General features: G+C 38.8%; 1 protein-coding gene across 1 annotated transcript in view; it reads left to right on the top strand.

Annotated features, from left to right (window-relative positions):
• Window positions 1-1,197: 1,197 nt before the first annotated feature.
• The window catches only part of syt3 (synaptotagmin III), a 51,615-nt gene continuing 28,692 nt past the window's right edge, over window positions 1,198-24,120 (top strand). The window contains exons 1-5 of the mRNA XM_067415531.1: window positions 1,198-1,410; window positions 9,124-9,479; window positions 9,623-10,049; window positions 19,938-20,342; window positions 20,489-20,597. Coding sequence (XP_067271632.1) covers window positions 9,902-10,049; window positions 19,938-20,342; window positions 20,489-20,597 — 662 coding nt within the window. The 5' untranslated portion in view covers window positions 1,198-1,410; window positions 9,124-9,479; window positions 9,623-9,901. The remainder of the gene's footprint in view (window positions 1,411-9,123; window positions 9,480-9,622; window positions 10,050-19,937; window positions 20,343-20,488; window positions 20,598-24,120) is intronic.

Raw genomic sequence — 24,120 nt, 5'->3', positions numbered from 1 at the left:
AGCTTAACTTTCATAGGAATAATTTGAGAAGTTGAAACACTTACTTTGCTCCTCTGGCCGCACCGTTTCAATGAATGCCTGAGGCTGCGAGCTGAGCTGTGAGTGCGATCTCCCATCCCCCATGTGCGAGTTGAAAACATGTGGATATAGCTCCTTCTTCTGGCTGCAGTCTTTAGCCTCTTGCCAAAAATTCCTCCCATGACGCAAATTGACGATATTTGCGTCATCGGAGGAATTTTTCCAGAAATAAAATGCATAAATCTCTTGTCTCAGGCAGATATGAGGAGGGTGAGCACAATCATTTGAATATACTCCAGGGTTTCTACTGATACAAAGCCACATACTATTCGCTGAAGTAACCCTTTAATGATCTCTGCAATACATTTTGGTTCTGTTCTGTTTACCCTAGGCGGGTTATCACTGCTCTCCCTGCTCTTATCTTGCCCAGAACAGAACCATAACACCAATCCAAACTATATGCTAACTGTCAATCATCTTTGACTATAGGGTTCCTGAAAGAGATGTTGTTTTTGCCCAAAATAACCCGCAAGATATTTGATATTCCATCATGTAAGCAAAGCAAGACATGTTTATGTTCTAGATTACTATTCTTGGCCTCTGGTTAGACAATGACAGCCCAAATGTTGCCTGGTTTTAGCTGTCAGGGCTGTTTGGATGGCTGTTATATGTTTTAAATGCAAAATTGCTTTCTGGAATGAATGAGGCCTCAAACCAATATGAGAATATCAGAATATACATTCGTGGGTTATAGCCAATCTGTGCCACATGGTAGAAAACAATTTGAACATGGTCTGAACCATGTCTAATGTAAATGTGGCCTTTTGTAAATGTAAATGAAATTCACTATTTATCCTTGCACCACAAGGTTGTAATCTCACTTTAATTATTACTGGGAAGTTTGAAAAACCCTTTAAAACGATACACACACACACACACACACACACACACACACACACACACACACACACACACACACACACACACACACACACACACACACAAGAAAGTGAAGTGTATAAGTCTCTCTCTCTCTCTCTCTCTCTCTCTCTCTCTCTCTCTCTCTCTCTCTCTCTCTCTCTCTCTCTCTCTCTCTCTCTCTCTCTCTCTCTCTCTCTCTCTCTCTCTCTCTCTCTCTCTCTCTCTATTGCCATACATCAGTATGTGTTTAGCACTGCACGCGCACTGGAGCCCGTGAGCGGAGACGAGGCTCGTTTAGTATTCCGTGCACAAGGCGAAGGAGGGAGAAGGGAGGGAGGGCAGAGAGTGAAATAGAGAAAAAAACGAGGCTGTGAAGACAGGCGAAAACACCGAAAGAGAGGAAGAAGAGGGGAGCGGAGAGACACCTCCTCTGTCCCTCTCGGTCTACTCTTCGGCATCCGTCTGTCCCAGGTGCGGTATTTCAGCCTTTATTTGTCTTTGGGTGTGCGGGGCGGATGTTAGGATGTTGCCGCTGTAACGCGTCGCATTATAGAAAAAATAATATTTGGATGAACGTGAGCCCGGAGAAAAGAGTGTGCATATGATGTAGACCGTCGTTCCTTTCGAAATCTGCATTGCTTTAAACGGCACAGACTATTCACGGATTGTTGTGTTCAGGTTATCCATAATATATCTGTCTGTTTGTGCGCGGGCTTGTATAGGTCTGCACGTCTGTCCGGTACCGTCGTGCAAAAACCTCTCATTTGCTCTAGTGATCTTTTATTATCTATTACAAAATAATTCATGAATATGTGCTGTGCATCGTGACCTCGCATTTTCAGATGTGTGTGTGTGTGTGTGTGTGTGTGCAACAATGTATGGAATGATTATTAGTCACTTAGACTCTGTCTCTTATGTAATTCTTTTCGTAACTTCCATATTTCCTACTCTACATGCTTAATCTGCACATGCATATGTAATAGGAAAGAATGTGAAATGTACATATGAAGCTGCTTCCCTCCTCTTCAACCCCTTATCAGTGTTCCTTCCCCTCCAAACCCCACCCCTCCCCACAGTCTTCAAAGGCAGGCTTACATGGGCTTCTATCAGGCACAGGACCATAATTATGCAAATATTAATATGTCCATATGGAACAGTCAAAGGAATCCTCTCCGTCGCTCACTGACAGCATATAACGGCATTCGTGAAAGCCATATGAGGGGGCGATTAATTCCCCCCACAATGTGACGGAGCGGGTGATGACGTTTCCTGGCTGTCGGGCTACCGAGAGCTTCCCTCTACTCTCTTATCTGTGTGGGAGCTGAATCTTAAGGGGTGGCGCAGAACGTCACCAGTATCCCAGGGTTCCTCGCATTGCTCACTGCTCCTTTCTTTTGCCTGTGTTTTCCTGTGTGATGTTATAGATAATTTAGATACTCTGAGGGCCTGGACTGTGGAGTGCAGGAGAGAGAGAAAAGGGTTGAGGATGGGAGGGGATAACCAGGCACACATGAAATATGCAGATTTTCTCAGGATTGGGACACGTGCCATTCATATAATTCCACCCCCTTGCATATTTCTTTATTAAATACATTGTTGTGCTTTACTTTGAATTTATTCCACAGAATTCTCCGAAATCCATGTAGAAAAAGTCTGTAGATTCCATCTGGGCCTGAGGGTAACTTGCAGCGTTTCACTGTTTCACTGCAATAGTCACGTGCAGGTTTGACAGTTTTTTTGTTTAGTTTTTTTTTTTTTTAGAAAAGAAAGGACTAAACTTCTTTTAGACACTGAAAACAATGTTGCAACAAGCTCAGCTTGCAACCACAAGCTGCAAAGGCCCAAGGTATCCTTTTTTACAGGGATATGTAATATCACCCCTGTCTTTGGCCAGCGGCAGAGGTCCGGTTGTGTAAATGACAGCAGCTGTTGGCAGGGCTGTTTTGATGTGTGTTTAGTGGCCAGTGAATACGCTGGATGCAGGAGGGGATGGAGAAAGTGTCTAGGAACTCACAGCATCGTGGCAAATATGAGCAAGATGCCGAGATGACGCAGTGATCTGACTGAGTGTTCATAAGCAGAGGTTGTGACCGCACAGAAGGCCATTTAGCCCAGTTTCCTCTTCCAGTGCATGAGATCAGTGATTTAAGGGAGTGGAATGGTACCAGGCGACAAAAGAGGAAGAGAGCATTGGAGGGAGGGAGATGAAGAAAAATTGCTACACTAGTCTACTAAAACTGTATTGTTATCATTTATTCATTCGTTCCCACTTTGCAGGAAGTCTGGAAACACTTTGCTTTGAAGCTAGAGGAGTCAAGAAAATTACTGTTATCTTCCAACAGGTTTTAAAAAACAAAAACACAACAGCTTTACAGAAAACAAAAGCAGATTAGACTTCCGATGACATTGCAGATAAGACCACAGGCATGGGGGTGATACAGTGAGTGAGAGAAAAAAGGAAACGTAAAAGAATGAGAGAAAGAAAAACCACAACGGCTTCATTAAGAAATTACTCTAATATCCTATTGGTTATACTTAATGGATTTACATCCCTTGTCAATGGAAGTGTTCAAATTCATAGCCTCAGTAGAGAAGAAAAGGATTAGCCATCATTTTTCTTTTACAATTAGTCTCAGTCACATCTATCAATTTCAGGGGAATAAGGGAAGTTGCAAGGCAGGTTTCCATTGAGTAAAAAGGAAAGACGGGAAAACTTCAAAAGGAGGCAGGTGACTGGAAAATACAAATACTGCGTACATACGGAATGTTGAATGTGCCTCATATTTGCCTAAAATATGCATTTGATATTCTGAATTTCTCTTAATGGCTCTTTAAGGTAATTTTTATCATATGAACAGTGTTTGAATACATTTATATATAGGCTGTTATTGAAACCAGATTAGCACATTGAATGAGTTTATATATATATATATATATATATATATATATATATATATATATATATATATATATATATATATATATATATATATATATATATATATATATATATATATATATAAAGATCTGCACACATTTTTGATGGGTTAATGATGACTGAATTTTCAATTTAAAGCTATAATTGTCCTGCTTAAATATTAAAGATACAAATAATTTGTAAAAGTTGCATTTGAAGATGGATTAGAGTGATCAGTGATAAGCAGGATCCCATGACAGCTCTAATTTCCATTACACAGCAACTGAAACATTAGATTATATTTATATATCTTTATATTTAAACACTAGATTTGATGCTGGAAAACAGCCCAATGAGCCCCAATGCTGAAGCAGAATCCCAAACAAAGAAAAGAGAGGAATTTTAAATGTTCCATAATGTGTATGGTTTGTGTGATGTGCATTTCCTGTGATCCTGTGTCTTCATCTTATGCCTGATTCTTGAAGAATGGAGGACACTGCTTCGAGCCATTTTGAGATTTGTCATCTTTTGCAGACTTTACAGAAACTTATCCATTAGCCTACAAACTGGCCAACCCTAAATAGGCCATCGGGCATTGCCTGCAGGACAAAACGAATTGCATCATTCTTCATTGGCTTGAATAATTTCACCTCAGGGCTGAGGACAGAACCTCAGACCCATCTGCTCTCTGCTGTGAAAACAGGCAGTGACCTGAGTGTCTGCTGCTGATTTGTGGTGATGACGGGCAGTCCCCTGACACATCTCGACTTGAGACACCTGACAGTTATGTAGTGAATGCCAGGTGTCTTATGTATGAACAGTCAGCGATATTATCATTGTCAGGAACTTGCTTTGCAATAACACACATTTGTGAGTGCTGGCTGCAGTAATTTAGAGGTTATTAGGACCTGTTGTATCATAGGACGACCTCATTTGTCACGCTTAATCATGTCCACCAAAGCAGTCTGCAAATCCGCTTGAATGGATCAAACTGGTGGAAATAGACTAATTACACATTTAAAAATTAATCCACTCGGACATCATCGCTTTGAGTCACGTCCGAATAGATATAAACATGAAATGATGATCTGTGAGCCATTTTTAGAGGCCACTCAGATTTTTGATTAAAGCTGCATCTTTGCCTGAGTCCTTTACTTGCAGCATTTTTAAGGATTTATTGACTAATAGTCAAAAAAGGTGATTATTAATGTTTACCAGTCTACAAAATTACTCAACAAAATGTTTTTTTTTTACCCTATTGTAGTTTTTAAGTAACTTTAATGTGATTTGTTTTTAAATTGAATAAATTGTAATAAAAATCATTGTTCATTGCTTTTCCTGATACTGTGCTAGTAGTGATAGTGATTGTTTTGTGGTTGTGGTTCAAAATAATGATATTGATTTTTGTGACTGACTGAACAGAAGTTAGAAGTAACAATTTTCCTCTCTTTTTTGTAAGGTAAAGTGTTGTTTGATTAATTTTACTCTAGGATTTTTGGTTGGCATTCGAGGTTGTCTCTTGTGCTTTGGGATCACTTACTGTTGTTTGCCATTCAATGGCACAGTGACCTGATCTAGTCTTTCTGCTTTCCGGGATAAACTGGACATCTTTGTGTTTTGTGAATTGTGTAGACACCAAACAGAGCCGCAACCTTCAAATGTTTCTGTATGTAATGACAATGCAATTATGGGCATTTTGATGGATGTCACTGAACCTCAACCTTGTTTGTGTCTGTGTACATATCCATGTAATCTCTGGATTCTTATTATAGGTTTTCATCAGTAATGTGTGATTGGATAGGGGGTTTTTGTGGCCCTTATGACATGATTGGACTGTAGCAATTCCACCTGGCTTGCATGTAATTGGACAGTGACCATACAGGTTTTCTGGGGTCCCTGTTGTGGGCGATTGCTTTTCCTGGAGCTATTGATTGAGACCTAGGCAGCAGTCAATGGAATGTCTGAGATGGGTTTCATGTTCTGTTGTCCGAGTGTTTCGTGTCGGTGTCACTTGCATGGATTTTACCACCACATTATTCTGTTTCTGCTTTTTTATCTTCTACAGATGCACAGCCCATAATGCCCCAGAGTGTCAGTGTAATTTTATTACAGTATATCACAAATTCCCATCTAGATGTTTACAATAGCATCAATATGTTTTTTCTGTCTAGACTTCAAGGCTGTATACCCTTTTCTGTGTCTGACTTCCTTTTCTTCTCAAGCTTTAAAGTTTATGTCTCTCTCTTGCTTTCTCTTCCATTGCCTCTTTCTCTCACCTGCTCCTCCATCTCCATTCCTCTCTAACTTTGTTCTGAATCAACCTGGCATTACTGGACAGTGACAATGTAGTTTGCTGCCAGACGGCAATCTTTCAGATTGAGATATGTAGCATTTTTAAGTCAAACCCAGACAGATTTACAGGCCCAGCCATTGGTGAAAAGAGCAGACAGGGGGTTTGGTGGGGGAGTGCTTTTTTATGGGCTAATCTAAGTCTTATTTTTACAGTGGACGAAAGATCGTATATGGACAGATAAATGGACTTCAATCTGTTTGGGTTTTCTTTTGATGACGTTTCAGAGAGACAGTGATTAGGCAGTTCTGGGGAGAGGTTTAAGGGAAGGATTGAACGAGCGTGTGGGTGAAGATCTTGACCTGAGTCCTACTCCGAATGACTTATAGCAGTACTTAAGGCTTTGACTGATTGATTGATTGATTGATTGATTGATTGATTGATGGATTGGAGCAGAGAAGACAGACGGAAAAGATGCGGCTTGCTGGAAAGAAACCATCCCCCAAAGACCAATGACACTTTACAGACCTAAAAAGCACGAAAGAATAGTCTATCGGGATGATAGATGGATGATCGGCTCAATAAGAGGAGGTGTCCCATCATAGAGGGAAACAGATCAGACTTCTTGAGCCATTTTGTCGGAAAGAAAAACTCCCTGAAAAAAGATGATCATTAAATCGATTCGCATATCAATAGATTTGCACACTTTTTCTGGGCTTGCACTGTTTTAGCTGATGCAGAGAGGGGATGAAGGATGGACGGAAAAGGGTGGAAAGAAACACTTTGAGGAGAGCTGAGACACAGAGCGAAAGAAAAGGGAAATGAAAGGTGTGGAGCTTTGACCTGGTTTTGTGAGACAGAATGAGCACAGAACAAAGGAAGAATACAGAGAGATCTCATAGATACAGAACCTCATGCTGACAAATTATACACACAGCCACTTAGATGAATTGCTACAGCACTTTTCCCCCCGCCAATGCCGTCTGCATGTATCAAAACACAGATCTGTTACTTGTATTTAATGTTCTTCTCTTCATAATCTTAAAATAAATGTCAAAATGTCATTGTTGACTAGATAGCGAAAATGTCATTACTGCAGTGTTTTTGCAATAGCATACTGCATGGATGTCTTTATGTAAAGACTGATAGCAGTACTCCTTAGTGTAGATTTAACCATCTAATCCATTAATGAAAAGCTTCTTGGAATTACAAATTGATGAACTATGTCTAGTGCGGTTGTGTTGATGTAATCAAATGTTGTGTATATTGGCCTAGTTAACGTGAACCTTAAACGCTTTTTATCCTCCGCATGAGGGTTCAAAATTTGCCCATTCGATGTTGTGTTTTATCAGTTTATGCTCATCATCTGCAGTGTGCTCGGGTTTTTGAGTGTGAGAACTGTTCTTATTGGCCGTGTTGTAGGATTGTGCCACTCCCGATTTTCGTATTTAGTGTGGACAGACAAATTGCCTTTCACTTGAGTCTTGTTGCATTAGAATCTAGGACACTGTGTTATCCCTAAAGGTGAAGTGTGTCTACCAAACTACAATGTACATTTTTTGTTATTCTTTTTGGTAAAGCACCTCTTACTATCGTTTAAAAGTTTAAGGTCATTTTTCCAAGGAAAATAATATTATTCTGCAAGAACCAGGGGCTCCTTTAGATAACCCGAGGTCTCTGGGCTCTGACACACACACACACCCGAATAAAAATATCACTAAGCTATTAGTCAATGCAGACATTTCAATTTGTGCTCAAGTAGGAATAAATTCAACTGGCATAGAAACTTTTCTTCCTTGTTTTTCTGCCTGAAATGTCCAATCCAATTCTCTAAAACCTTCAGACGACATGCAGATTATATCCATGCTTTTGTACGTTACTGAACCTGTGTTCTGAAAGAGCAGCTCTCTAGTGTTTATCCACACATATACTGATATGACCTTATAGAAAACAGTCTGGTTTCTCACACAGCAGGGGTTTTCCTCAAATTTAGCTGTGATTCCTGAAAATATATGTGTGAGTTTAGTTATATAATGCAATTGTTACTGCTGTATTCTCCCATATAAAAATATATATTATTAAAAACATATTTTTTTGCACCCAGTAGGTTGCTGGGTTTCAGGCCATGAAAGCTTGTGCGTTAATGCACCCCTGGCAAGGACAAATAAAAAACAAATGATAAATATATATTCATGTTATTCAGCTTATTCAGTTTAAATTCAGCTTTGTCATCACAGGAAAAAGTTCACTTAAACTGTAATATTGTAACAATTTTACTGTTTCTTCATTTTTGATCCAATAAATGCTGCCTTGTTGAGCATAAGAGAATTTTGAGCTTTTTTCTGTAATAATTATTATAAAACATTTATCTCATCCATACACCGCAACATTTGCACAACCAATAGTGTGAGTTTGGGGTGGAGTTATCAATTTATCTGATCAATTCTTCTGAAAACATGTATTATTAATTCAATTTTGTTTTGTAAGATTAGTGGTGCAAAAAAACTCTCTTTAACCAAACACAATTGCAAAAAATATTAATAAATAAATAACAAAGAGCAGAAAAAAACCCAACATCATTATTGATCAAACAAATATCTTCACCCAAACCTCACACCATTGGTTAAGGCCAATTCGTCATGCAATTCGAATTAGCAATACAAGTTTATCATCATTAATAGAATAGAAATTACACTTCACCTTTAATCTTCAGAGTATCAAACAACAACAGCTTACAAGATAAACTTGTTTTGTGGTTGACCACATCCTTGTTCCTGAGATGCACTGTACAAGGAGAGCCGTTTGTCTTTGGAAAGAAACGGATATCCAGAATGAATGTTTTTTCCTCTGCATGGTATTGAGCTCTGTAAGCCCAGCGGGTTGCCTTTATAATTTAACCATAATTTTACAGCAGTTGTTTTAATGATGTGTGCCTCATTTTCTCTCTCTTTCTCTCTTTCTCTTCCTGTCTTTTCAGGCAATTTCAAACCTCCAGTAGAACATTCCAGAAAAACAGCCATGGACCGCAATGAACATTAAAGTATGAATGGGAAAAAACAAAAAGAGAAATCTAGTGGAAATGCTCCATACGTCTCAGATTTAACCCTGCCCTGATGCTGCTTTAAGGACTGAGCCTGTAAACACTCTCCTCTTCCCTGACTGATGAATTAACTGAGAGTAAAAGCCCTCAAAATCTGGGCTATGCTTTCTGAACAACAGACCCAAATATACACTCGCTGTTTATCCATTGAAGAAAACATTTTTCTCCATTGAATTCCCACCTTCTTCACCATGACGAGGACTCAGGGATGTCATTGTCATCCTTTATAACAAGTATGTGCACAAAAACAACTCGTGAGCAATGCACATACAATTCAATAATGGATTTTTCATTAATTTTATTTCATAAATATATGCAATGTCTTCTCCGTGCTCTCATTCCTTCTTTTTTTCCCTCTCTCCTGTTTTCCCCACAGAAGCCTATGTTATTATTGAAAATAGAGATTGCGGCTCACTTACCAATGGGTTTAGCAACCAATAAAAGTTTCAATTAACGGTCATAAAGAGACCGCCTGAGCTCCTGGTTGAAACATTGTCCTCCAGAATCGGAAACGACTCCCTGTTTTATCAGAATCCTACGGTAAAAAGTGGCCAGATACTCCCTCTCCGCTCAGGCGCCGTCCAATTGGTGTGGGCGGTGAGGGCTGCGCCGCGATTGGTTGAGTGTGGGGTGGGTGTGCGATGCGGATTGGAGGATGTCGGGGGACTGGGAAGACGACCTTTGTAAGAAGGCGTTGGTGCTGGTGGAGGAATTGTGCTTCCGGTCTGGAGGCTTCAGCCAGAGTGCAAGTTGCCGAGAATTCAGCTACATGATGAGAGGACCTAACAGACAGATGAACACAGGTAAGGGCAAAGCAAAACCCATTAAAGGGATGGCTGACCAAAAATAAGAATTTTGTCATCATTTACTCACCTATCAGTTGAGTGTCAATAGCTATTGTTCTTGGTGTAAACTGAAAGGCATGAGGGTGGTAAAATGACAGAATTTTCACTTTTGGGTGTTCTATCCAGAGCATGAATTGCTATGATTTGTGTCCTAACTTCTACATTTCTGTGAATTGAATTGGTTTTGACCTTCTTCACCATGACAAAAACTCTGGGATGTCATTGTCATCTTTTATAACAAGTGTGTACAGAAAAACAACCTGTGAGCTATGCACATACACTGAAAAAAAAATCAGGTCTTTCAGTTTTTTCAGTTGGCTGAATTGGAGTTCTGTGAATTGAACTGCATCAATTCACAGAATTTCAATTCGGCCAACTGAATTTTTTTTTTTTTTTTTCAATTGGAGCCATTTTTATTTTTATTTTTTACAGTGTACAGTTCAGTAATGAAAAATTATATAGCAAACGTTAAAAGTTTCAATTAATGGTCATAAAGAGACCATCTCAGCTCCTTGTTGAAACGTAATCCTTCAGAATCCAAATCGATTTACTATAACAATGGTGACAATGAATGGCATCTGGAGTTACAAGTTAAGAATTTCATTTTGGGTGAACTATTGCTTTAAAACCTTTTAAAATCATAAACTGCTTGATTTATGTCCAACTTCTAACCAAAATATTGACTTCAGCCTGAAATATGGCCTCAAAGGGTACTTTTCATCATCAACCCACTATTAGACCAGGAAAGTTTCTCAGTACCCGGTAAAAGCTGTTGGTTCATGTAATTGCGCCTGGCCGTTTTTATTTGTATTCACACCATGCCCACCACAGGTGTTATGGCTGGATGCTGTGTTCAGAGTGAGACTGTCCTGTTTACAGATTTAGTCATTATTGTTTAAATTCCCAAGTGCCCGATTGAAATGGAATTGGACTTGCATTCTGTTTAATATGAAATGGCACAACCACAGGCAAATGAAATGGCTGTAAGCTTCTTGTGAAAAGAGGGGGTAGGAATGAAGCTGCGCAGGCTTACCTTCAAAGGGTCTCCAAACACCTTAAAATCCCCCAAACGGAAACCAGAGGGAGGTTTCATCAAGAGTCATTGTCTTTTTTTGGATTAAAGGACTAGTTAACCCAAAAATGAAATGAAAAATGTAAACCTGTGTGACTTGTGGACACAAAATAAGCTATGAAAATATTTGTCCATATAATGAGTCAGTGGGGTGCAGTGTTGTTTTGGAGTCCATTGACTTTCATTTGAAAGTCAAACATTTGAAAAATTCATTTGAAACATCTCAAAAATGTCTTATTTTGTGTTCTGCAGAATAAAATGTCATTCAGGTTTGGGATGACATTAAGTAAATGATGCCAAAAAAATATTTTTTCGGTGAACTATCCCTTTACATTGCCAGAACCAAAACGCCGAATGTTATAGTGCATGCAAGCTGTTTTGCCTTTGTTCATTATTATAAATACCACCATTTTGAGTGATTCCACAATTCTAGACATTTGCTTATATTCACAGGTTTTGACATAATTACTAATTGTCGGTCATTAGTTTAATAAGGTAGCGCTGAATTGAATCCTGCATTTGGTATCATGTAAAATGTAAATGCAATTTTGAACACTGCTTCTAGCATATCTTTCAGTTATTCAATTAGCAGAGGCTTTTAGCCAGTAGTAACTTACAAATGTAAATAATACAAGCAATTTGTTCAAGATGTATATGGGAATATTTCTTCAGTATAATACATGATTTAAAACCAATTGTATGAATGATTGTCCGATCCTAAAGAAAACATCTGACACCTTTACCTGGTGATCAAAAGCTAGAAAGCACTAATGCAGCTAAGGTAAATCAGGTTCATGATGTTGTTTTGCTGAATGCATTGCGAAATGGTGACATGCATAGCTGAGCAGGACGGGCAGCTTACCATATTATTAATTAGTGTGAAACTGAGGGAAGCTGCTCGAGGCTCTTTAAACTCTTCTGTACTCACACTATGGCCCATATGTGCACTACAGCAGAAGGTTAGTCATGCTGTCAAGCATAGTGTAACAAAGTTATTTTTAAGCTTGGGTCTCACTCTCTGTCTAAGCCATGGTCAGTTACCGCTTAGGATTGAAAATTCGATTTGGATTTGCTGCTTTATCCGGAGACATTTTGCCACTCTTCATGTTATATTAATGTGTATTTATTAATACACTCAGGTTGAAAACCAAAAGTGACCCTTACATCTGATTCCTTCCCTACTGCGTGGTGTTAAGTCTCATGCAGCGAGAGTGAAATTATGTGAATGCTTTTATTCGCTGATGGAATAAGAACTAAAGATTAGAGCGACTGTGTTCAGCATCAGGGGCCGGCTGCCCTAACCATGCATAAGCTACATCTAGGTCTAGTTGCACTTCATTACTCACTACTAAATATTTGTTGCACAAAAGAAACTTATAATAATTATAATATTTCGATTTCAATTAAAAGCTGTTCTTTCTATTTGTCAAAGGATCCTGAAAGAAAAAGTACAATGTATTATTGTATAGACAGCTATGTGAGGAAAAAATGTGTTTAGAAAAATGATAATAATTGAAGACTTGATAATGTTAAATTCGGATACCTTAAGATTTACCAGTAACTCTTGCTTTAGGAAGGATTGATGCAATCAAATAATGCACTCTTTTCAGGCTGTGATAGCCTGCATGGTGCAACCATAGCCAGCTCTTTAGAAGGTGGTGATGGGGTGGAAAAGTCTATGAGACAAGATGAAATGAAAGCTTAGCATCGGGGCAGAACGCCAATCCTCCTGGTTCAGTCAACCCAGAGTTTGTATATCAAACTCCCTCCCCAGATATACTGCTTCTGAACAGTCTTTCTTTGCAATCGGATCAATACATTAACCTTTTTAATCCCAAAACCCCTCCCGTGTTTAGTTCTTTCTCTCCATCAGTGTCCGTTTGTTTGGCTCCGCATCTTTCATTCCTGCAGTTCTGCCTCACCCGCATCAGCCAACCTTCTCTCTCTGCCTCTCTCCATCACTGTCCACTTTTTTTTTCAGGCCTGTTTTTTTCACAGGGGAAAGCTTGTGGACTTTATTAACCCCTCTCTGGCACTATCTCTCTCTTTTCCTCACCTTCGATGTGTGGAGTGAATGCGTTATCTTGACCAGTCAGCCGATGTGTCTGCTTCAACATGTACACTAATCTGTTAGCTTCTTCATGCCCCTCCCTCTTTCCTCTGATATGTCCTAGTTTTGTTTTCATTTCATTCTCCCTCTCTGTCAGCTCCCTGCTGGAAAATCCACTTTAAGCTGGCAGCTGTGTTTTGGAACGTGTTAGCTAGTTTCTTGCTGGTCCAACCTGCTCAGTCATTACCAGTTTAAAAATGGTCATGTTCGGTTTTGGAACTTGATAGCTAGTCAACCAGCTGATGACCAGTTCATCAGTTAGTGACCGATTAATGCCCGACCGGCTAGAAACCACCCCAAACATTGTTAGGACATTCTCTGTTCTTTATGTTTCTCAATCACTGTGGTTCACTTTTTCAGCTGGTGGACCACAGTAAAATAAAATTTGTGGAGTACCAAATGCTCCAGGTCTGGGGAAAAACAACAGCTACCTGCATTTTAAAGTAGTGTATAAATTATTCTCAGTTTATAGCTTTACAACTCAAGGCTGTCTTGAATAGCCTCTCTTTAAGCAATCCATAATATTTTTTTTCATTGTTCACATTTTATTGAAATGAACGTATTGTAGCCAGTGAACCTGAATACAGTTAACTGAACAATTATGCGCACTGACGTACAACAAGCAGTTGTTAATAAATTATCACTTTTAATAACACTATCACAATATTAACACAATTTATTATTATTATGAATAATAATAATAATAATCAACTGTTGATTAACAATTTATTGATTTAAATTTAGCTAAATTTAGTCTTTTATAATTATTTGAACAGTTTTAATAATTATAATTTCTAATGTAATTGTTATTTTTATAATTTTATTTATTTAAAGCTTTTTAAATCCTTTAAACCTGCAGAGAACAACTGCTTCATCACCTTTCTTTCTTTCTTTCTTTCTTTCTTTCTTTCTTTCTTTCTTTCTTTCTTTCTTTCTTTCTTTCTTTCTTTCTTTCTTTCTTTCTTTCTTTCTTTTTTTCTTTCTTTCTTTCTGCTTTATAATTTTTCATGCCTTCTCTCCTCTTCCATCGTTCCTCCATTCATACCTCTGATCTCCTTTCCTGTCCCGGTCTCTTCCATTCTCTCCTGCTATTTATGTTTTTTCTCACTCTCTCTCTCTGTCTTGTTCTTCAAGCTGACAGATCCGTCCCTTCTCTCCTCCCTCTGTATCTCTCTCTCTGATCATATCTTTGAACAAGTAGTGATTAATGACATACAGAGACTGATGAATTATTCACCAAAGAGATACAGAAAGTACAGAGAAAGGAAGAAGGAAAACTGCAATAGGGAGGATAAGAAGGGTGGAAGGAGAGGAGTAGAATGGAAGGTGAGAAGGAAAGGATGAGGAGGAGGGCATGGGAGAAACAAGGGAGACAAATGATAAAGGTGGTGTAAGATGAGAATGGAAAGCATGATGTCTCTTCTGTAACGCACCAGAAGAGATTGCATGTGTGCAATACGCCAATACGGAAGTAATTTAAACTGCAATTCCTGGACTGCCACCAGAAGGGAGCAGAATCTCATTGAGCCCCATGTTAAAATTCCCAACTTTACAGTAGAAGAAAACATGTTTACAGCATGGTACAAATTGTGGTTTTGGTCTATACGGCTAATTTTGCCCTTCGTGACAACTGGGAGGGAGTGATTTTTATTTATTTAAATAATTTGTTTACATTATATAAAGCCTTAAAGTTCTGCATAATTAAGGGCGTGGCCACTTTGATTGACAGGTGGAAAGTCATTTATCCGCTGTCTGTTAGTCATCACCTCACCATGTATACAACATTTTGTTTAACTGAATGGATATAATTTATTAAAACATTAGCATTTTACATATTACAAAATGAATATATTATATAGATACTGCTGTCATTTTATGAACCATGGTCGAAGTGTTTCAAAATATTCAAAATTTACTAGAGACTTTCAAAAGAAAGCCAAACAACATGATCCAGACCTGCCAATTTTGTTATGTTGGATTACTGAAATCCCTCTCTGTTTAATCCAATGAATTCCAATTCCTGTCATGCCAGTTTAAATTTCATTCCAACATCCTGTGAGACGTGGCCAATTCAATTAAAACTCAAATTATAAATTGAAATAGAGCAGGTTCTGAAAATGCCCAACACCAGCTCTTTCTTTGGGGATCTGTGACTGTGTGAGCAATGCATTGAGTAAAAGAGAGTGGTTGGGAGACTAAACAGTGATGGTGAAACACAAACTGAGAAAAAGGGCATGACGGAAGGGAAAACGAAGGGAGAGCGGATAGTCATACGATATAGCCTCCTTGCATAATAGAAATTACAGAGCAGCTCAAGGTAGAACCACCCTTGGGGTTTTTAGAGCTGGTGGGTGTTGTGTCTGAGGAAGTGATGTGAGAGCAGGGAAAGCTAAGGAACTTTGTGGGTTTGATATCTGAATAAAGCTCTTGAGTCAGACTGACAGACAGGCCCTTTGTTTTTCTTGATTGGCAGGCACTTGTTTGTCCCTGCTTGTTGGAGAGGAGCTATTCTCTTCACTCTGGTGCTGAAACCGAGTTGCCAAAGTCTCATTTTTTTCAAGTGACTCACTCATGCACACTCATAGAAATTGTTATTAAAGGCTGCGTGATTGAAAGCTCACACTCGGTGAGAGACAGAGTCATAAAACTTAATCACAGTTTAGAGGACATCTTTGTGGAAATTGTCATTGGCATTGACACTTTTCCTGCTTGAAAATAAATCCATCGTTTTCTTGGCTTTGTATTCAGATAAGGACTTGCGAATGTTGGGAGAGCCGGTGGTAATTTACAAGCACAATGCACCATCTCCTTTCCTTTTTCTCCTTCTGATCCTCTCTCGCTCTGCGCTTCCCTCGGTTTCTCCCAGTCATTCCCAAAGCGCAGCATCTGTCTGCCAACGCTACCTAATTTGCACATTTTTCTTTTCAAATATCTCTGTTCATCGTCCCAGGTTATGCAATCAAATTTGTTACCTAGGGTTGGGAACTGAGAACTGCGTTTCATTTAAAAAATAGTGTAACCGAATGAATTCCATAATGTTTGTTTCCATTAATAGCGCTTGAACGTCTGAATATTCATCTGTCGATGAGGATGTGTTCCTAAATCGCAAGTGAATCTACAGAGCTATGAAAACAGAAATAAATTGAATGTAATGAGAGTGAAATGTGATCCTGGACCACAAACCCAGTCATAAGTCGCACAGGTATAAAAATAATAATATAAAGTAAAGATCATGTTCCATTAAGATATTTTATAAATTTCCTACTGTAAATATATTTAAAAAAAATATTTATTAGTAGTATTTATGCGTTGCTTAGGACTTAATTTGGACAATTTTACAGGTGATTTTCTAAATATTTATGCACCCTCAGATTCCAGATTTTCAAATAGTTACATCTCTGCCAAATTGTCCTATCCTAACAAATCATGCATCAATGGAAATCTAAGTTTTCCAACTTTCAGGTGATGTATAAATCTATTGTCCATTGTCACAAATGTAATTTGTGTATTCATAATGTAAGTAGACAAAAGAAGTCAAAAATAAAAGAGAAATGCTCATTTTGAAGAGGCTAGCATTAGCAAGCTAGCATTGAAAGCATAAGATCCCTCCCTTCAGAGCATTTCCAAAGCTCCTTCAAAACACATGAACGCAAATAGCAAAGCATCACAAAATGACATGGTGTGAATGCAGCATAAGCTCGTTATTTTGGTTCAGGAGGAATTGTAAAAGGTGGCTACTGTTTGTTTTGCGACGCTTTGTGAGTGTCGGCATAAAACTCTGCATAAGCTTACTAGGGGTGACCCCAAATAGTCGAAGATTTGATGCATCGATATGCGGAGCTGGGTTCAACCACCATCCCATAGTCGAATCTTTCTGGGTGTTATGTTACAAGGATCATACACTTATGGAAATATGGGGGTGCTTAATACTTGAATATTGAGTATACTTGAACAAATCCCAACACGTTTAGCGTTTAGAGTGTAAGCACACCAGGGGCAGCATTCTACGTTTTTCTTAAGTTTTTCAAATTCCTGCCGCATCACAGAGCGCCATTTCAAGGTTTTATATTAAATTTATTTTTCCCTCAAATCGTCAATGCACATACTGATTTTACCCTGTGCTACAAGATACACCCATCATGCAGCTCTTCTGTCAGAAGTGGATTCAAAACTGAGCTTGCGTGTATATAATGTGTATTATATTATATTGCGGTGTGAGATAGCTGAGACGGCGCTGAGCTTTGCGTTCAGTGTGCAACCCACTTTAGGCATAATTGGCTTAAGAATGTGCATGTAATTTATCAAAATATAATTTAAATGTTCTTTTATATATTTGTGTGATGTTCTGTATTTCGATCGCAGCTTTGTTAAGAAAAAATCTTTTACGAATGTTTATCCACCACATTACCTTTTATTTAAACCTAAATAAGAAAGCCATTGTTAGTTCGTCTGTCAGTTGACTGGCATTTTTGATCGCTTTATTAAAAAGTTGTTGCTGTGTGCATTGTGTAAAGGAAAATAAAAATAGTTTTACCCTCCTGCTGACTAGTGTTGTGCCCCTCTCAAACCATTCACACACACACAGATGATTCGAATATCAGTTGACCATAGAGAGATTCAACAATTCTGATTCGAATGTGTAAATCCTTATTTGGGGACACCCCTAAACCTTACTGAAGGCGTTGATGACGTATAATGTCTGCGGAGGTATGGAAATACATACAGTATGTTGACCGAATGCATTTGATTGGATGGCCATTTTTTGGTTTTGATACTTCCACAGAAGATATATGCACATTTTAATATTAAGGCCACTTCTATTATTGATTGCTATCAGGATGTGAAGAGAGTTCCAACCAGTATAACAAAAAAGTGTTTATTAAAACAAAATTTACACCAAAATATATGGACAAATTATTGTAGGCTTTCAAATCAGGCCATCAATAGCTAAAATCAAAAAGCTTTGGGTTCCCAGGAAGGTTGGGTTTTTCCAGTAGAGTACGATTAACTTTCAAATCCCGTTCTTTATAATGAAACGGTCAAAAAGACAGTGAGTCATCAGTTTGAATCAGTCTAATGACTCACTCCCTGACTGAATCGATCATTGAACCATAACTCAAAATTAACGCCTACTATGCTGTGTGCACTTAAGGGTTGTGATGCTTAGATCAATGTTAAATATGACTCTTTCTTTTTTATATGAAAATATTAAATTTTAAAATGGCATATCAATATTTAATTGTACAAACTGCTCTAAAGGAAATGTGCCACATCCTGTTTCAGTGTGTTGTCGTTTATCATGTTTCCTTGCTCAGTTTCCCGCCACTCATCTTTCTACGTGGTTACCCTCATTAGTTTAGTTCTGTTCAGCTGTGTCTAGTCACTTAACTCTTTCTGTTTGCTATTCCTGTTCCCTTCAGTCTGCGTCTGGGCTCGTTGATGTAGAGGGTGTTGGTACCTACCTGTATGACTCAGCTGAGTGGCCGGGTTCCATTAAACTAAGGCCCCGTCCACACAGAGATGCATTTAGCTGTATACATATACATTTTGTACCATATCAGCGTTTCGTCCTTACGGATCCGGTGTTTTGGTAGCATGAATCCGATATTTTCTGAAACCATCTCAGAGTGGATAAATTTGAAAATGACAATCTTGCGTTTTCGTGTGTACAGCCAATCTGTATATTTTGTGAAACGGTGATGTCATCACACTAGGTCCAGCACAGTGAAAGAGTTAAGGGATACAACTATGGACACTGGGCATACGCACATCAATATCGCGTCATTTAATTACCGTATTTGCATTATTGTAAGGGTAGGTTTAGGGTTGGGGTAGGTGTAGGCGTTAATAAAACATCTCTTAAGTAGCAAATGTATTTATTGTTATTTTATCATGAGATTTTGCCTCACCTCCTACCACTGCTATACCCCTGCTAGCCACAACTCTTCTTCTCCGTTTTTAGTGTATTTCTGTGGAAGAATTACAGTGCCGCACACTGGCCTGGCATGTATACTACATAGTTTTGAGTTGTTTTCATTGCTCTCGTGTGTACGCAGATATGTCTTGAAACGAGGAAAAAAAAAAATCTTGGCTCGTGAAAGCTCTGGCTTCGTTTGGACGGGGCCTTAGTTTGAGAATTGTATTAACCTGCTGCACCTTCATGCCTGCACACACCTGTGACAAAATATTTCAGTTTTTTTCCTGATTTAAATAGTTTTGTGTTGTTTTATGCATTTATGTTAGTGACCGTTAGTGCTGCCGTTTGGACCAGGATTTTCTGAAAGAAGAGGTCTTGTATCTAAGTAGGATTATCCTGGTTAAATAAAGGGGGAAAAAATTTAACTGAACTGCTTTAAATGCTATATTAATAAGAACATACTAAAAATACCTTTTATTCGTTTATCAGGTTATTATTTAGTAGATGAATTTTGTTTGTATAATAGTGTTTATTGTTATTTATATTATTATTATTTAGTGTATGTGTTTAGTAGACCGATTAATCTAGTCCTTAAAGAACCAATAGTGGATTTGTTTAGGAACTGGAAGCGTTCTGTGGAATTGAACCAGAATCATTACGTTTCTTTGATTTTTGTTACCTCTCAAGGTTGTAATAAATCAACCCCCCCCCCCCCCCCTCTCTCTCTCTCCTTTCTTTCTGTTTCAGAGATCTCTGTGAGTCTGCTCTCCGTCATTGTAACGTTCTGTGGCATTGTGCTGCTCTCTGTCTCTCTCTTCGTCTCCTGGAAGCTTTGCTGGTTGCCGTGGAGAGATAAGGAAGGAGGGGGTCTGAGCTTGACATCGGGGCTCCTGCCCGGTGGTGCCAGTTTGGGCGGGGTTGGAGGTGGAGGGGGCTCCTCGCTCCTTCCTCCCTTGTTGCAGAGGAAAGATACTCACTCCTCTTCCTCACTGTATCCCTCGCTCTCCCAGCACGGTCAGCATCACCCCCATTTCTCCGACGTGATGGGGGTGGAGGGCGGAGGAGGGCTGGTAGTGGGGGGTGTGGTTGGGGGTCCGCAGGAGATGCAGGAGCATTCCTACCTAGACATGGACTCTTATCCCAACAATGCTGGTGAGCAAATCTCTGCGTTGTGTCAAACTCAGAAGCACTACTTTACTCTGTGTGAGACATAAGAGAAAATGATCATTGTTAATTATCTTGCATTCTCTTAACTACACCGCTTTTATCTTTTCCATGGCTTATGGTTTCTCTTCCAGCAAACCTTAAGTTGAGCCAGACATCTCCAGAGTTGCCCCCAGCAACAGAAGGAGGCTCAGCTGCAAAAGACCTGCCCAATGCCCACTCTCAGCAGCAGGTCACCACCAGGTCAGTGATCTTCTTGTTCCTGTCGGTGGTTTTGTGTGTGTGTGTGTGTGTGTGTGTGCGTGCACATGCACTGCAGGATGCTGGAATGGGTGTGTAGTAGTGTTGCAGTGCTCGAGATCGGTCTTGGTCTCGAGACCACTTTTTAAAGGTCTTGGTCTCGTCTCAGTATCAACGGCATTTTTACTTGGTCTCGTCTCTGTCTCGGACGAAGATGACTCGGGATTTTATCTCAAGACCGGTCAAGACCATAGCAAGACCACAGGGCGCGCTCTCTCTGTCTTCAAAATAAGCCCATTCTTAGCTCTCTCTCATATTTCACGTATTAATCAAAATCAAAAGTTCGAAAGACCGAATCCATGGTATACGTTGCGCATTTGGACAATTGTTTTGAATTACCACTCGGTGTAAAAAAACCCCGCTGATCTTCTCTGACCAGCTAAACAGCTGACATAAATCATACTTTAAATAAACAGGAAACAATTTCTATCCAGTTATGAAGTGTTTTCTATGTGACTAACCTTCCTTGATGTTCTAACAGCCGGGATTCACACACAACGGGTCTGCTAAGGTCCGATTCACGACCAAATGACTCTTTTTAACAGAATCATTTTACCGACGGTAATAAGAACTGATCTGTTCAACACTGAACTGAATGAATCAGTTTAATAATTTACTCAGAACAACTCAGAAATGAGAACACAATTGTGCTTGCCCAATTTAGCAAGAGTGGAGAATAAGAATTAGTTTTAATTATCCACAGTATTTCAGCTTATGTATGTTGAATGTGTAGTAAAATAAATAGTCTAAAATATTTGAGTTTAGACTGGAGTGAGGTGAAAACAGAACAAAGTTGTTTGTTAGCTAGTTGATAATTTTATTAAATTGTATATGGCAGAAAATTTGGCTATTTGTTGATTGTTAATGCTATTTCTAATATAGATATGATTATATATCAAAACAATTATTTGTAAATGTAAAAATGAGGAACACAAGAAACATCAAGATGAGAGATTATACATAATATAAGATATCAACATAAGATAAGCAAAAATCACGTTTCGTTGCATTTTTTTAATTTATTGTGACTTGTCAGTATTGTGCTCGCGTGCGTGTGTGTGTGTGTGTGAGAGAGAGAGAGAGAGAGAGAGAGAGAGAGAGAGAGAGAGAGAGAGAGAGAGAGAGAGAGAGAGAGAGAGAGAGAGAGAGAGAGAGAGAGACCATTTTTGACCCAGGAAAAACCCTGCACGTGAGATATTTGTTAAATTAAAAAGTAGTTACTCAAAATAAAATGCAAATACAGGGTTTCTTTTCCTTGCTGTTGCACAATTAAGCGGCACAATAACATTTTCAAATTTTAAATGAAAAATATGTACATATATAAAATAATTTGCTTAAAGGGGGGGTGAAACACTCAGTTTCAGTCAATCTCATGTCAATCTTGAGTACCTATAGAGTAGTATTGCATCCTTCATATCTCCGAAAAGTCTTTAGTTTTATTATATTTGTAAAAGAAATATGGGCTGTACCGAGTCTTTCTGGGCGGAGCTAAAGAATGACGATCGCGAACAAAGCAGTGACGTCCTCAAGCGTGGAGAAACCCATGGCTATCGATCTCAGCTAATAGATATGATCCAGAATCTAATTCGGAGGCTGAAATAGAAACAGCAACAGCAGGACGTCCGTCTCTGTGGTATGTACTGTATTTAGTGGCCTGTCAAAATTTGTGTCTTTACTCTCAGTTTATGAGGACATGATTTGGTTTATGGACTATTGTATGCAACCAAACCTTAGTAGCAAGCAAAGCGGTTTTGCACGTCAGACTAGTGTAACGTTATACAGAGAACAGCAATGAAGTCCGTTAGCGCATTTGAATGACGAAGCACGTGGTCTTGTCGTTAACTGATGTTTACATACGCGACGATAAGCAACAGCACAGACATTTGAAGCCGTTTTACTCACCGGCTGCTTCCAAAGCAGGACCGAACCTTTATCGCTGGGATGGTTCCGTCAAAAACACACTTCTTGGAGTGTGGAGATCCACTTTGCGATGCGACTGAAGCATTTCTGCGTTCAAACCGGTTCAAATGCAGCGCTGCCTTCCCGGAATGCTGTGCTGAAGCGTTGAAGTCGCTTAATGTCAAAGTGGAGAAATGAAGTGGAGCGCGGACTATAACCGAGCGCGGACTATAACCAAGTGGAGCGTGGACTATAACCGACATTAGTGTTCACGGTCGACTGGATCTGCAGCTGAGAGAGTGTTTACTGCCGTGCATTTCCTCTGTCGCTTTAGTCACGCACGCGCGCACTCTACCGGGAGAAGAGCCCGTACGGCCCGTAAAAGGACCTTCCGGTCTATTAACGTCAAGTCGACCCATACTCGAAAAAAACTCTCCGAAACTTGTGAGAAACCAAAAGGAATATTTTTAACACAGAAATACTCCATCAAACGTCCAACATTAGTTTTTGAAACTTTGTCTATGTTTAGGATGGGAATCCAAGTCTTTAACAGTGTAAAAAGATCAGTATGCATGAAACAGCATTTCACCCCCCCTTTAAGCTGCAGCATACTAATGCATATCTGTACACTGTAAAAAATTATTTAGAAAAAAAGTTACCTGGTTGCCTTAAAATTTTGAGTTCATTGAAATTAAAATTTTGAGTTAATACAATGAACATTTTTTGAGATTCGACAACCTTTATTAAAATATTATTAAAAGATTTTGTAAGCATATTGGGTAATTGTGTGTGTTTTATTTCTGATTACGCAGTGAAACATGCCAAATAGTGCTATTTTCATGATTTATCAAATGTTTTATGTGGTTCAGATGCAATCATTTTTTGAGTTTCTATTTATTTAACAAATTTCCTTCATTGTATCAACTTCAACTTCATTTTTAATTTCAATAAACTCAAAATTTTAAGGCAACCAGGTTACTTACTTTTTTAAGTTAAACCAACAAAAATCTGCCAATTTTTTTTACAGTGTATGATACATATTCCGCCTCCTGTTATTCACATTTATTAAAGACATAATAGAATGTGTCTGAGATTAATACCGCATCGAGATTAGCATTTTTAGGGAACTTTGAGTTTTAAAATGGCTGCGAGCGCTTTTCACAAAACAAAACACAAAACTCTGCCTGTGTCAGTTTGGTGTTTCTGTCCACCACAGACCGTAAACAATCGGACACGTCGTCTTCAGTGCCTCCCATTGCCTCCCATTGACTCCCACATAGCTGCAATGCCTTTTGATTTGATCAAAATATATTTTATATTTTAAAGTTTAATCTGTCTAATATGATGATTTGCTGCTCAAGAACCATTTCTGCTTAATTTTAATACTGAGAGCAGTCGTGCTGCTTTGTATTTTTTTGAAAACCATGATACTTTTTTCAGGCTTCTTCGATGAATAGAAAGAATATCACTCATTATTTTCAATAGAAATCTTTGGTAACATTTAAAAGTCTTTTCTGTCACTTTTGATCAATTCAATGCATCCTTGCTGAATAAAAGTATTGATTTC

This window comes from Pseudorasbora parva, chromosome 2, assembly GCF_024679245.1.
Source record: "Pseudorasbora parva isolate DD20220531a chromosome 2, ASM2467924v1, whole genome shotgun sequence".
NCBI lineage: Eukaryota > Metazoa > Chordata > Actinopteri > Cypriniformes > Gobionidae > Pseudorasbora > Pseudorasbora parva.
The sequence above is the reverse complement of the archived record's forward strand: the minus strand, read 5'-3'. Positions and strand labels throughout refer to the sequence as shown.